General features: G+C 31.7%; 2 protein-coding genes across 4 annotated transcripts in view; both read left to right on the top strand.

Moving 5' to 3' along the window:
- The window catches only part of LOC145668867 (15-hydroxyprostaglandin dehydrogenase [NAD(+)]-like), a 45080-nt gene extending 29447 nt beyond the window's left edge, over positions 1-15633 (top strand). Inside the window, exon 9 of one of the 3 annotated variants that reach the window (XM_081737098.1) lies at positions 13631-15633. In XM_081737098.1, coding sequence (XP_081593224.1) covers positions 13631-14332 — 702 coding nt within the window. In that variant the 3' untranslated portion in view covers positions 14333-15633. Of the gene's footprint in view, positions 1-6701; positions 8644-13054; positions 13390-13630 lie in introns of those variants that run through there. The other 2 variants (XM_081737100.1, XM_081737099.1) reach the window with 2 other exon arrangements.
- LOC145668866 (uncharacterized) overlaps positions 9073-15716 on the top strand; it is a 131548-nt gene continuing 124904 nt past the window's right edge. The window contains exon 1 of the mRNA XM_081737095.1: positions 9073-9172. The gene's annotated coding sequence lies outside the window, so the exon portion shown is untranslated. The remainder of the gene's footprint in view (positions 9173-15716) is intronic.

Below are 15716 nucleotides of genomic sequence, written 5' to 3'. Positions count from 1 at the left end.
CGTCACATGTTTGCTAGCTATATAACTTTCTTACCTTTTCCTTTGTGAGCTACAGATTTTGTCTGAAAACTAAATAAAAAGAAAATGAAAGAAGAAAGAAAAGAAAGTCATTTATTCCTAATCTGCAGTGTTAATATTATTTTCGTTACTCTCTTCTATTTCGACAACTTCATGAAAAATTTCACTACGTAGCATATATTTTATATTTTTATTTGCGGAGTGCGAGGTTTACGCTTTACCAGAGTTGAACAAAGTTTCGAAGCGTTACCTTCAACTTTTTTTCTTTTCTTTTCTTTTTCTTTCTTTTTCTTTTTTTTCTTTTTTTTGACAAAATTTTAGCCTCGTGTAAAGTGTGGCTACACTAACTACCCTTCAGAGTTAATTGTATCCGATAGACCACTTTGAAAGATATGTACAATGTACAATTAAGGAGAAGGTTGAGGTATCCAACAGATACGATCCACTTAAAAGTCCCCTACGGGATTAACTTTGCATATGACCCTAAGTTAACTGTCCCTTGTGATCCCACTTATTCAGGTTTGGCTGTATTGCAAAATTTAATTTTCACAAAGTAAGAGGCATCTAAATAGAGTTGAAGAATACACAAGTAAAATCAAACTATTAAAATTCGAGCTTATTATTTCAAAGCAAACAAAATAATTTCCCATATAAATGAATGGGCTAGAAAAATAAAGATACGTGATGTATTCAACACTGTTAATACGTGTAGTTTACTTGTTTATCCTATAGAAGTGATTTTATCAACAGAAGAATGCATTTCAAATGCACGAGTGACACTGAGGACTAATTCAATCCATATTTCAGTAAATTTTTCCTTTCTACCTGGAATTCTCTGGACTTGTGACTTATTTAGCTCATATGGAAAATTTACACCATTGTCAACTATTCTCTTCTTTCAAGAAACAACAAGGATACTTTGGAGACATGTACTAAAGAATAAAATGTCTTTGAAATATGTTAGCAAATTAGAAATTAAATCTGCAATATATATTAGATAAGAAGACCATGATATATATTAAATATAGAGGTTGATTATTACTCTGGTAACTTAAAATCGCTCTAAAATTATGATTGATATTGGAAAGTAAAGTATTTAGTGTTTTGAATTTATAAATGTCGAATTCAAAAATATGCAAAAAAAGGTTTCCAGTAAAGTCTTTGGAAATACTATTGAATAAGAGATATTATAAGGCATATTTTCATTGAAGTTGGAAGACCGCTATGTTTATTTCCTTTTGTTCTGAATTTAGATTAAGTTTTCATTATTTTCTTCAGTTTTATAGTGCATATAGTCTGGCTAATTTTCTTACAAGAGTGAATGTGACAATTTCATCTTTGCTTCCAAACATGGACAAAATGTAATTTTAGACGAAATTGACAAAACCCAATAGACAGACTCAGTTACTAAAGAAAGATTAAATATATATATATATATAAATCTAATGAGTACCTCTGAAGGCTTACGGAATGTGTATAGAATAAATGCTATTAGAGTATCTTTGGGATGAATCATGACAGCAAATAAGCATTTCGGGGACTATGTTTGAAGCTTCATTGTTTATGGTTTTTTTCTGATAATCATCTTGATGTCCCAAATATATGCATCATTACTAGGCGAGGTAAGTAAGCGTATCAGTAAACAGTAATTATTCCTCTTATTTTGTAAAACAAGTTTCTGTAGTGTGTTTTGTTGCAGTTTGTACAGAAGAAAAAATAATAAATCATACGTTTCAATACAGAGATCATTACTTCCATAGGCTCGATTTGACTCATAGTGATAGAGCTATTAACATCCCTAATCAATAGAGAAGAATTTACGCCGGTGGCTTCAAATCGCAACTAAATATTATTTAATAATGGTAGAATATTAGTGAAAACACAATCCTCATAATGTTCGTAAAATACTGAAAAAGATTTAAAAGGATATAGTTCTGTACAAACTGGAAACTTGGATTTGTTTCCTGGTTTAAATTAAGAGTGAGATTTTAACTAGTTTTCTTTAGTTTAATTTTCTTTAAATGCTTCTTGTAACAATCGAATTGATAGAATAGAATGAAAACAATCACAGAAAATCTTAAAACTTACTGTTTGAAAAGTTCTTTAAAAACAGAAACGCAGAAGGATTATGTATTATTATTGCTTTATTCGTTTGTTAGGCTTTTGATAATAGTAGGCTACTTTATCCGTCAGGTCTAAAAGTTAAAAAAAAGGAAGAGAAAATTTGTTTATGTTTATAACCTCTGATTCCAACATAAACCTGTCTTGATTGAAGAAAGTTTTTGCTATGCAATCTCAAATCAGAAACTATTCGGAAATTCTGATTATGATAATAACGATGTCATCTATATATACTCCATTCCAATCATTTGTGTAACACGAATTTTTTCCCCACAGCAAAATTTGAATACCATTCATTCTAGCTTTGGAACTTCTTGTATAAAATAAAATAAAAATTCTGACCAAAATATATGCTATTTAATAAATAATGTCGTTGCAGTTTCGGCAAAGTATCTTTGCCTTCATCATCTCAGAAAATGAGAGGAGGTCGTATCTAGAAACCAATAAGATCCGTTCTTTCATTTTTAACAATTTTCAATTGATTATATATTTGCAATTTTTAATGATATAACTTTCACTTGTAAGCTTAACCTATTATTTGACACACCCGTGTTAGTTTAGTGAACAACTTCCACTTTTGAGAATTTTAAACTTAGGTAAGTTGTACTTACGTTATAAAGAAGTATTGAAAGGACATATAATAAGAGTTCATACAAATAAAGTGACAAAACTTTTAAAGTCTTTATTACATCCCGAACATATAACTATTTCTAATTGCGTGATTTTGTGTGTAAAATTTTAAGAAATCATTAATCATCAAAGAAGCAAAAGCATTCCAGTCCCTGCTTCTCCAATAGCTAGTGAATTGACTGTAATGGAAGGTTAAAACTATTTAGGCCTGCACACTGTTTGAATTTGAATATACAAATTAAATTTCGATTTTGGCCATAATCAAAATTATGTTTTGTATTAATTCTTCCTTATGTGATGTACTTTTATATTCTGTAGTATGTTTTTAGTATTCTTTAATACTTCTTGAATATTTTTTTTTTTTGGAATATTGGTATTATTCAATATTCTTTAATATATTTGCATCAAATGCTTTTACTTTCTTCGCAGACAAATTATCCAAATTCAAGGCAAGGCACCTACAGCTAAACTCAGAGGAATTTGGTACAAAGATGACTATAAAAATTGAAATTTTAAATAAAGATAGGCTCGACAAATTACTTTTATTATTTCGAGCCAATTACTATTCGAACTAACCAAAGAATCGAGCAGTAGTAAGTGAAATAGGATTCGTAGCACTTGCTAAACATTATGACAAGGTTTTGCAAGTAAAGATTGAAATATGCCCTGCGTTAGATCTAACTAAAAAAAAAATAATCATAAATCATTAATTTCTGCCCTTACTCTTAAAATATTTCGTCATTCAGACTCCAACAGAGATACGATACTAACACTTGTGGAATCCTAAAATGAATGAAAAAATGTTCCAGCTAATTAATGATCTCACAAATAAATCTGATTTTTATAATTGTTATGATTCTGAAAATATTATGTGTAATTCTGATCTTATTGCTGACAGAAATTACCGGCAAAAAGGAATAGGTCCCAAATTATTGGACTGTGCGCAATATTTGGCGAAAGCTCTTAGCATTAAAGTTATATATGATGCTTATACCTCTGCATACTCATATAAAATGGGGAAAAAAACTTGGAAGTTTTTGTCCAGCGTGATCTCAGTACGTATAAAAACAATGTAGAAATTGTATTTAAAGTTCCTGAGCCACACAATGTTATTTCTGTTCTAGCTAAAACTGTGTGATATTACTAAATCACGTTTAGAAGTGAAGTAAATATTTTTAGTAAATATTGTTTATATATTTATTTATTGCCAAAATATTCAACAGACTTTTACTCAAGTACAATATTTTAATATACATAAAGTAAGAATTTATATTACTCCTAAATAATTCTTTTATACACACAATTGTCTTTTAAACTTGCACTCATTGGTACAGAAAATAAGCGTATATAGGCCTATACAGGGTGTCTGAAAATAACCGACAACGTTTGGGAGGTGATTCCTGACACCAAGATAAGATAAAAAGTATAGACCAACCTGGATGCACAAATGCTTCCTTTCGGAGTTATAGGCTACCGAAAACATGAAAAAACGAATTTTAAAGGTCCATAGCTCTAAAACTACAGAACAAAAATTATAATAAATAGTGACAACGGTTGTTTGAAATCGATTCAATATCTCAAGAAATATACCATTTTCATCCGTATTACTCTACTAAGACCAGAAGTGGTAGAAATTTATTGCTCAACAGGTTTCATAGCTCACTATCCTTCTATTTCAGCTGGAAGTTTTAGATCTTTTCAGTATTGAATTCGCAAAGTCTGGAAGTCTACCGTGATTTCACAACCGACAAACGAAATTCGCCTGTGGATATCATATATCAAGGATCGTATATCTAGGTCATATATATATGAAAGAATTATTGTTGATGGTCGGAATTAGAATTCTTGACCTTTCTGTTGGAGTTCTTTGGCAAGAATATAATTTCAGACATTTTTAGTTGAGTATATATAATCCAATCCTTTTTAATTTTCCATTTTATAAGAAACTAGCATCGATTAGCCACTTCGATGGTTTAAAATGAAAATTTAGTTGCACAACTCCGTATCTCATGTGTTTGGTACCCGTGAAATATGCTGTTTTCGTTTCTAGTGGCATCGATTTCAACAGCATCGAAAAGATCACTGTTCATCTCAGCGACCCCGAAAACTATGGATTCGACACTAATATTGGTCATTTTCGATCATTTTTATGTATATCTCCCTCTCCCAACTTGAGGGGCTGAATTTGGTTTTAAAAGAGATCAGAAGTGTCACTGTTCATATCAGTGAACCCAAAAACTATGGATGAGACACTGATATCGGCCATTTTCGTTCATTTTCATATATATACCTCTCCCTCCTCTTTCTTCATATTGCGGAGGACGGCATCGGAAATGTCACCAGTCATCTCAGCAACCCCGAAAACTATGGATTCGACACTAATATTGGTTATTATTGTCTAGCTTTATGTATTCCCCTTTCCTTCTCCCCCAAGATGCGGTACTGAATTTGGATGTAAACGGGTTCGGAAGCGTCACTGTTCATCTCAGCGACCCCGAAATCCATGGATTCGACTCTGATATTGGTCATTTTAGATTATCTTTATATCTCTCCTTCCTTCTCCTTCCCCAAGTTGCAGTGCTGAATTTGGATTTGACAAGAGTAATGAAGTCACCAAGACAGTCACTTTCATTTTTTTTTTTTTTTTTACATATATCTTCCCCACTTCCTCTGCTAAGTTGCATCGTCAAAATATAATGATAAAAATTACCTCAGGTCTGAACATCATCTATTGTATGTTGAAAATTTAATCGAGATCGATTCGGTGTTTCAAGAGTTATTAAGTTGTATATATATATATCACCCCTTTCCCTACCGTCAAAGAGAAAATATGAAAAACTTTCCAGTCCTGAATCTCATTTGTGTTGAAGATTTGATCGAGATCGGTCGGGTGGTTCAAGAGTTATTAGGTTTCATTTATTTTTAAAAATCTCCCCTCCTCTCCCCCTCTCCTAAGTTCTACCGTCAAAATGACATGATAAAAACCACCCCAGGTGCAAACCTCATCTATGTTGAAAATTTGATTGAGATCGGTCGGGTGGTTCAAGAGTGATGAAGTCACAAAAATGGTCACTTTTATTTTAATTTTTTTTACATATATCTCCCCCTTCTCCCTTCCCCTACGTTGCTCCGTCAAAGTGAAATGATAAAATCCATCCCAGTCCCGAACCTCATCTATGTTGAAAATTTGATCGAGATCTGTCTGATGGTCCAACAGTAATTAAGTTTTATTTATTTTTTCTATATCCCGTCCTCCCCCTCTTCTAAGTTCTATGGTCAAAGTGAATAGCTAAGAACACTCCCAGGTCAGAGCCGCATCTATGTCAAAAAATTGAACGAGGCCGGGCATGAGATAACACCTATGTAGGCATGCAAAACTTAACATTAGTACAAGAAAAAATTACGGACCGTTTCCTGTTTATTGAAGTTTTGGCATTCGGTCAATGTACTGTACATACCCAATTCTAATTACCTTACGAAATACGTTTATATAAGTCCTTGAAGAGGGAGAGAACAAGCGAGCGAGAGAGATGATATTGGATATTGCTTGAAAGTGCGAGCTACTTTTGTTTCTACTGAAATAGAAAGTTAGTCGCAAAATTACCTTCATGGCTTGTACGCTTCTGCTTTCCTTATCATTTTGTTTTAGTAAATTTAAATAATGTCTTACAGATTCATTTCATAATGCAACTTGGTAATGATAGGAGATAAATTAGTTTTTTTAATAACTAAAACAAAATCGTTATTGTCATACATCAACTATGCTTTACGTGTACAAAATGCAACTCTCGGTGAATTAGCAAAGAAGCGTATATTTTCTTTGTTAATGTTGAGATATTTTCTAATTTGTTCAGAAACATTGCTACACGCTGCAAATCATAACAATTTTCTCACATAGCTATTTTGCTGTATTCACAGACTTTTTGTTGCAGATGAATGTTGAAAACTTGAACACAATTCTTCGGGGGAAAGTTTGGTGTGAAGATAATGTTGTTAGAATTGAAACACTTCCTGAAGAAAGGACAGAAGACTTGCTTAATTTATTTCGTCGCAGCTTCTATGGTGGTGAGCCAGTAAGCCAAGCTATAGTGTCAGAAATAGGATTCGAAAATTTTGCTATTGATGAGGACAACATTTTAAAAGCAAAGATTGAAATTTTCCCTGCAATAGGAGTTATAGACAAAGCAACTAACCGCCTGATTGCAGCTCTTGTTCTGGAATTATACGAAAACTCAAGATCTGTAGCAGATGATATGCCTCAAATCGCTCAACACCCCAAAATGAAAAAGATTTTTCATCTTATGAATGAACTCACTGATAAAGCTGATCTTTATAATCGCTATAATGTTGATAAGTTGATCTGCTACTCAGAAGTTACTGTAGACAAAGAGTTTCAACGGAAAGGAGTATGTTTCAAACTGTTGCGTTGCGGATTAGATGTGGCAAAATTTCTTAACGTCAAAGTGGTATTTGGTGTTTATAGCTCCTTGTATTCACAGAAAGTTGCAGAAAAAGTAGGCAAGGAAGTTGTTATTAAGTTTGACTTAAAACAATACACAGAAAACGGAGAAGTAGTATTTAAGGTGCAAGAGCCTCATACTGTTATGGCTATCATGGCTATGAAAATTTAGCATGCTATTGTATTGAATTAATTGTAGTATTACGTAATGTATTGTTTAATTAATAAAACATGTACGTTTTCTTAATTTTAAAGATTTTGATTGTTACAAAATGGAAAGAAATCAGTTGCGTAGCTACTGATTCTGACAAGCATAAAAATTATCGTTTCAAGTGTTTGGTAGTTCCGCCGAAGTCATGTTTCACTTTATAGATCAGCTCTAGCGCAATGTCTATGCTTCCAGTTCTATCTTAGAAGTAAACCAATTTCTGCCTAATACCACCACTTTTACCGTCTCTCATGGAAAACTTATTTCAAAAGCTTTGTTTTCGTTTTATTTTGCTCGACAAGAGTCTTAACCGTAGTTAACGTTATCGTTGTCCAGTTTTTTAGTGTTTGTTTTTGCACAGGAGTCTAGTGAAAGAGGGAGCTATGCCACAAAACTTGAAAATTATTTTAGTTTTTGCAATTTCTAGTCATCTACTGCCATATATAATCTATAATGTGAACTACAATCATGTGACATTCGCTCTTGCGTTTTCTGCAACAGATGTTCTGAATTCATCAATATGTCCTCAGCGGCATTTTGAATGAGAAAAGGAGCTATGCCACTTACCGATGGTGTCTAGTATGGCAGTAGAGGAGGTACCCGGTACCAACAGTTGAACACTTAAATAGTACAGAGCGGTGTTCCAATATTCGGTGATAGCTTTCATATCACGAAAATAACTGTTGTGAAATTTGATACAACACTACCAGGATACTCTTCTTCAAATATACTCATTTTGACATGGAACTCTTCAAGAAGATGTCATTTCGTCGCTCCAAAACCAGAAGAGATCTAGTAACTTCACTTCTTGAAGAAATACCACTACTCTATTCACATGAATGACCAATATCAGCTCTGAAGTTAAAAGATCTCATGGGAATAATGCCTTATACTCGTTCAATTTTTGATGTTTACCAAAAATTAACATCCATAGAAACAATAGGCACTGATGATACTCCTGAAGATATGCTGTCTTTCTGTAGTTCATATATAAACCTGTGAAAATGATTACAGTTCAGGTAAAAGTATTTAAGTGGTGTTAAAACTCTATGATGTACTATATTGTTTTTTCCACATGGGTATACTACAATCATTATGTAACGTACCGTTTACCGGTAACGAGTAGATTATTATTGTTGTTATTATTATTTTTCATTGTTTGTTTTGGATGATCCCCGTTTTGTAAATAAAGTGTCATTCGTTTTGATGTTGAGTAACTTGACTTGCATTGTTCGTGTTTAAATGAAATGTTATTTTAATGTTTGCTTATTACATGTCAATACCATAATGAAAATCCCTAAATGGTGAGTTTATTCTATAAATGCACCGTACCGTAATTTGTGATAGGCCTACGTTCAATTTAAATATAATGAAACTAAAACTATGCGAAATTCTTTTGCGTATCGTATTAGCCTCAGCAAGCATGATCTATTACCGGTAATCACGTTTGTTGCTATAATTATAATTTCTATTACTTACTCATGTTTAATTACATATTTATACACTTATTATAAATTGTACCTACCCATAAATTCAGTAAATGTGTTCACCTCCAGTGGAGGGATGACGGTGTGAAATTTTGAACCACGTTATAATATAATTCGTTGCGATATACTAGCATCGTAATTTGTTTCTCATTTGTTGCATGTTAAGTTGGAAGTTGCCAAGATGGCGACTTTACGTAGTGAAATAGTCGCTTGTTGTTTGTAAACGTGACCCAGAAAGGACTGACGAAAGTAAGTGAGAATTAAAATTATTTTGTTTCTTAGTTTGGGAAATATTAAAGATAGGTGAATATTCATATTTGTTAATAATTAGTTAGGTCTTTAAATTTAAAGTAGGTAATTATGATACAAATTCTCAGTTTACGATATGGTACATAGTGTTTAGCCTGGGGTGTGTGCTTGCCAACTAGTGAATGACGCATTATCTTCCTACTTAGTGTGTGAAAGGTGTGACGCATTCAGGGCCTCCGAAAACCTTCTAAATTATTCAGCGCAAAAAGGTGTATTCGATAAGAGATCGAAAAATTTGAATAATTCGGCACAACCTACATTTCTTGAACAAAAATAATTGGAGGCTCTGAAACTAAAATTTGATAAGTAAACCTCATTAGGCGACGCGTCACAGATAAAGATCATCCATGTTATCAACGAAGATGTTGATACACATGATTTAATTTCTGTATACAACATCCAGACCCAGTTGGGAATCTCTCCATCCTTTATGTAGAGGCGGTAACCAGGGGCGAAGTAAACAGTGCATAAACAACAAGGTAACCTACTGTAAGTTTTCTTAATGTTCCGTTGAACCATCTAGACTGGTGATGACTCAATTGGCAGTATAATTTGGGTGAACTTCAAAACCTTGATCAGTATTAACTGTTTAACATTTGTGGATATCAGTACCTAAGCTTATCATGACTGACATGTGCAAATAGAATCTTGACTTGCGTCACGCATCTTGTAGCTTCACCATAGGGTTTCCGCTGACACAAGTACAAACCAATGTGTTGATTATAATATACTCACTCCAGTATAATTTTGAGAATAAACCAAATTTTACTATGCACTGTATAACTAGGTCGCGGTGGCTCAGTGGTAGAGCGTTCACCTCTGGTGCATGAGGTCCCGGGTTCAAACCCTGCTCCCGCCAAGTGAACTTTGTGGAGGACAAACACCATGTGCGTGGGTTTTCTCGGGGTTCCCCCTTTTCCTCCCACTTTCTTCATTCCACCATTTCATTCATTTCTCATAATCATCGTCTCCTTTAGCCTAACCGGCATAATCATGGGACGTAAAACTCAAAGATTTCATTTCATTTCAGATGTATAACTAGGTTCGGAAAATGCTTTCGATACAAATTTTTACAGAGATAGATAATTTATAATTAAGTTATTGAAGTCTATGATTGGAAGGTTAGGTTAGGATGAATGTACGACACAGAGGATCGATTCAACTTGTCACTCTTCGTTATGTAATGCATACAATTGATGTTCTTATTATGTTAATCCATCAAAAATATATTATGTTTAGGCTATAACAAGGAAAGTGCTATATAATTAAAGCCCCTGTCACGTAGCGTAGTATTTTTTCGGTCATGTACAGTATATCATTTGTTTATAATTCATTTTTCATTAGTAGTAGTAGTTATTATAGCAAAAGTATTGTCCAGTGGCTAAATATGTAAGCCAAGTTTAGTACATGCTACCGATGTAAACTTAAAATAGAAAAGAAATAATAGTGTAGCAGTGTGTGTTTGGGACATATAAATAAATGTGACATTAGTGATTATGTTGTATTCCTCGGAACGATGAACATTTATTTATTTATTTATTTGTCTTTCCTACTTCTGAAAATGATATCGATGGATCATCAGTTCACAAGTATGACGATCATGCGTGTCTTATAGGATATATATTAGTGAATAGTAACTTTGTTTGATCTTCCAAAGAAGGCTACTTATAATGTAGACGTTTATTACCTTCTGAAAAACTTCCAAAGAAAGGCTATTTATAATGTAGACGTTTATTACCTTCTGGAAAACTAGATCTATCAGTTTTTTTAAAAAAATTCGTGTACTGGAATATTTTCGTAAAGCTATCGAGAAACACACTTTAAATAAATGTAGTAAATATGATTAGCTTTTGGGAATAAATATCAAAGTCAGATAATATATCAACGTAAAGTTTATTGATAGTATAAATAAGAACTACAATAATAATATGTTTACCGTAAGGTATTGAATGATGAAATGTAAAATTGAAATATTGTAATCACAACGCTTAAAATTTATTTTTCAGCTATCAATGCAATTTATCTGGAAGAACATTAACATTTTTGTTCTCAAAATTTCTGATTTCTGACGTAATTGGATTCTGAATCTGAAACAATAAATAATCATTTCAAGTTGAATTTATGATTTGAGTTGAGAAAGTCCTACTAAAATTAGTTATATATATATATATAATGTAAACTAGTGTCGAACTTGTGCTAGGTTGAATATCAATTAAATCTCATCGTTGGTCTGCTACTTTAGCAAGAACCTGATATTCACAGTCAATTTCCGTTGCGTATTTAAAATAGATTTTTCTTCTTTTTCTTTCTTTCTTGAAAAATTATAGGTTAGTTTGGGTGTGTTATAAATTTAAAAAAAAAAATACCAGAATAATTACTTAAGTTCAACCAGTGCGTTACAAATTTAGCTTAAGTGAGCCAGGATACTCGATACTTGTTTTATTGGATTTTAAGGAGCGTTATAATTATACCATGCATTTTCACAAATAAATGCTACTTGCATTGAAATTCATATTTTTCCTTTTGCATAATTTACCTGATAATAAGTTAAGAAGTAAGAAATTGACCTTCTATTATACAAATTATGACGCAACACAATGCTTTAGAAAACTCAATTTATTTCCATTTCTTGTCGAAGTGACATAGCTCTCTTTTCACTAAACCCCTCAATTGTGTTTAAGATTCCTTTAATCTTATTTCAGTTGATGTGTTAAGTACGTTTTCAGAATCATTGGCGTTGTTGGTTAGAGAACAAAGTACTTAATAAAGCGTACTTAGCTCATTATTACTCTACTTCTTTGAAAAAATATTCGAGAAATTGTACAATATATTGTTCCATAACATAAAATGAATGGAATATAAATCAGATGCACTGATGATTTACAAGGTAAGACAAAATTTTGCATGATATGCGGTGGAATGAGCAGTCAAAATTGATGTAGAGATTTGACTCCTCACTTATTTGACTAGGATTGACATTATATATTGATAGTTGTGTTTGCTGAAGTCAAGGCATAGGTCAAGTTAATGTCACTAAAATTGTAGGTTTATTGGAACTAGTAAATAATATTATTTATCCATTTACCGATAAATTACGTTTATGTTATTCTTGGGTTGAGCATCTATTCACATGCTAACCTATCTATGTGAGAGTGATTAACTATACAAGACGAAATGAACAGGATTTCTAAGAGGCTGCTACTCGAACTACGATCAGATTTCTTCAGTTTCTAAAATGTTTCTTTTTTAAATTTTTGTTCTCTTTTAAATTCATATATGTACCTAGTATGTAATGACAAGGCCTCTTTGGATATTTTTGATTAATTCTAAGTGCATTCCAGGTCAGTTCTTTTGCAATGAATCACAAAGTTCATAGAAATGTCTAATGCTTACATCTGAAGTAAATTTACGTTACATGGAAATTAGCATAATTTATTTTGCTTTGTACGTGTGACCTAAAATACTTTCCATTACACTTTATATGCTTCATAGATCTTATCTTTTTGGAAGATCTCTTTATATAAGTTTTCCAAGCTATCTTCATTTTCCAGTTGATCAAGTTGCAAAATTAATACGACATGTAGGTTGGTTATATTTAGAAACGGAATATCAAACAAAATTTATCTTGCTACAATATTTCGAATAAGCCATCTTTGCGAAGTATAAACCATCTTTGAAGCCGTATAAGCCATCTTTGAAACCGTTATCATTTTTCAATCAAACTAAAACAATAAATTTGTGTCTACTAAATGTTTTATCCCATTCCTTTCCTCTAATGTGTTTGCGTGGCTATTTTCACTGACAATTTTCCTCCTTTTGCAGATAGATTCGGAAAGATTCAAGACAATTTTAAACCGAAAGACAAACTAAAACAATAAATTTGTGTCTACTAAATGTTTTATCCCATTCCTTTCCTCTAATGTGTTTGCGTGGCTATTTTCACTGATAATTTTCCTCCTTTTGCAGATAGATTCGGAAAGATTCAAGACAATTTTAAACCGAAAGACAAACTAAAACAATAAATTTGTGTCTACTAAATGTTTTATCCCATTCCTTTCCTCTAATGTGTTTGCGTGGCTATTTTCACTGATAATTTTCCTCCTTTTGCAGATAGATTCGGAAAGATTCAAGACAATTTTAAACCGAAAGACAAACTAAAACAATAAATTTGTGTCTACTGAATGTTTTATCCCATTCCTTTCCTCTAATGTGTTTGCGTGGCTATTTTCACTGATAATTTTCCTCCTTTTGCAGATTGATTCGGAAAGATTCAAGACAATTTTAAACCGAAAGACAAACTAAAACAATAAATTTGTGTCTACTAAATGTTTTATCCCATTCCTTTCCTCTAATGTGTTTGCGTGGCTATTTTCACTGATAATTTTCCTCCTTTTGCAGATAGATTCGGAAAGATTCAAGACAATTTTAAACCGAAAGACCTGGTATGAAAATGACACGATGAAAATCCAAACGTATTCTACAGATAGATTACAAGAACTCCTGTGTTTGTTTCGTAACAACTACTACCAGGATGAGCCAATAAGCAAAGCTGTAGTGTCTGAAATAGGGTTTGAAAGATATGCTAACCTATATGATTTAGTAGTAAAATCGGAAACAGAAAGTTTTCCTTCATTAATAGCTATAGAAAAATTATCCGACAAATTAATTGGAGCTCTTACTCTTGATATATCTAGTAGCCTAGATACCACACCCCAAGAAGAGTTATTAACAATTATTCCAGAAAGAAAAATAACACAAATGCTTCTGATGTTTTACGATCTTATTGCGAAAGCTGATCTTCATAATCTTTATAATGTAGATATAACAATGGGTTACTCAGAAGTCACTGTAGATAAGAAGCATCGACAGAAAGGAATTTGCTTAAAATTATTCCGTTGTGGATTAGAGCTCGCGAAAGCTCTTGACATAAAAGTTGTTCAAGGGATTTATACTTCACCCTATTCATACAAAGTAGCACAGGAACTGGGCAAAGAAGTAATTCTAAAATGTGATCTGAATACCTATAAAGAAAATGGCGTAGTGGTGTTCAAAGTTCCAGAACCTCGTAATATGATTTATGTCATGGCACGGACGGTGTGATCATGCTAATGTGGTATTTAATATTTTGATGTCCATATTTGTCATACAGTCTTAGTATACAAAATGTTCGTTTACAAACAATGAATATAATTATTTCTTTTGCATACGTAAAGTATATATCGAATTTACAAATTTAACATTGTAAAAGAAATCACCAACGTAACAAAATGTATTAATTTCCTACCTATAGCATTATATATAAGTTGTTGTAATGAAAAATTGATTTCGTGAGTTTTTAAGACTGAAAAAATTTCCCAGTATGACCATAAATAATACTTCTTTCAGAACTTCATAACTACGAAACAAATAATACAATGATTTTCTTTCTTTTTTTTTTTTTAAAAAAATGTTCTTCTTGAATTACATTTGGTCTTAGATGTTGTTCGCAGTTTTACGAACACATTGTAATTTGTCTAAATTTAAATATGAGTATTGATAGAAATTCATAATTTGTCTTATAGTTTAAAAATATTTATGAATTTTAAAAATTAACGATTTCAATACCTTGGAATTTAATACTTGGTTGGATCGAAACACTGCAAAAAATTGGATCAAATATCATTTAATTTCCCAAAGGACATCACTTGTTAATGCTTCATGTTCTGTAAAATTTCGGACGATCTCCTATGATGTATTACTGTACTATAATTATTATAATTAATGTGTTTTTGACTACGTACATTAAGATGTGAGAAAGATTTTACCAAACTTAAAGTGTATTTGTAATGTAATTTACTTATGATACAGATAGTATATGTGTTATATAGAATTATGAACTTAGAAAATATAATGTGTACATGTGCTTTTTGCATTATCTATCCTGATTCCAATTAATTTATTAAATTCTTTTCTTTCACTGTAAGAGGCAATTAAATAATTATGTATTGATCAGAATTTTGAGAAGATATTTATGCTGTAATTTATTTTTTCAGTTTTTCTAATAATTTTGAGCCTATTAGGAATAAATAAAGTAAAGTATTTTGATAATTTTATTACAGAACTTTTCACTAATAATGCTATTTTTTGTACTATTTTATGTCTTTTTAAGAATACAATGAAATTTAAGCAACTGTTGCGTATAAAATGATCAAAGTACAGTAAACTGAGTTCTCAATTACTTCCAAGTTTTATACAACATGTATTTTTTTATGATTAATAAAAAAATATGCGAGAATTCACTATTGTTTCGATAATGTTTATAAAGACATTTCGACAGTAACTTATGTTTCCAATATAAGAAACAAATTTGATAGAAATTACTATTGTTTAGGTAAATTATCATTAGACAGATTTTTATGTGAATAACCTTAACTTTTATAGTTTATATGTATTTGAAAAAAATTGAGTTCAAATAAACATATTACAAAATTTTATATCTTCATTT

Source organism: Thermobia domestica, chromosome 13 (genome assembly GCF_964235325.1).
Source record: "Thermobia domestica chromosome 13, izTheDome1.hap1.1, whole genome shotgun sequence".
NCBI classification, from domain to species: domain Eukaryota; kingdom Metazoa; phylum Arthropoda; class Insecta; order Zygentoma; family Lepismatidae; genus Thermobia; species Thermobia domestica.
This window is presented reverse-complemented; position numbering and strand designations above follow the sequence as displayed.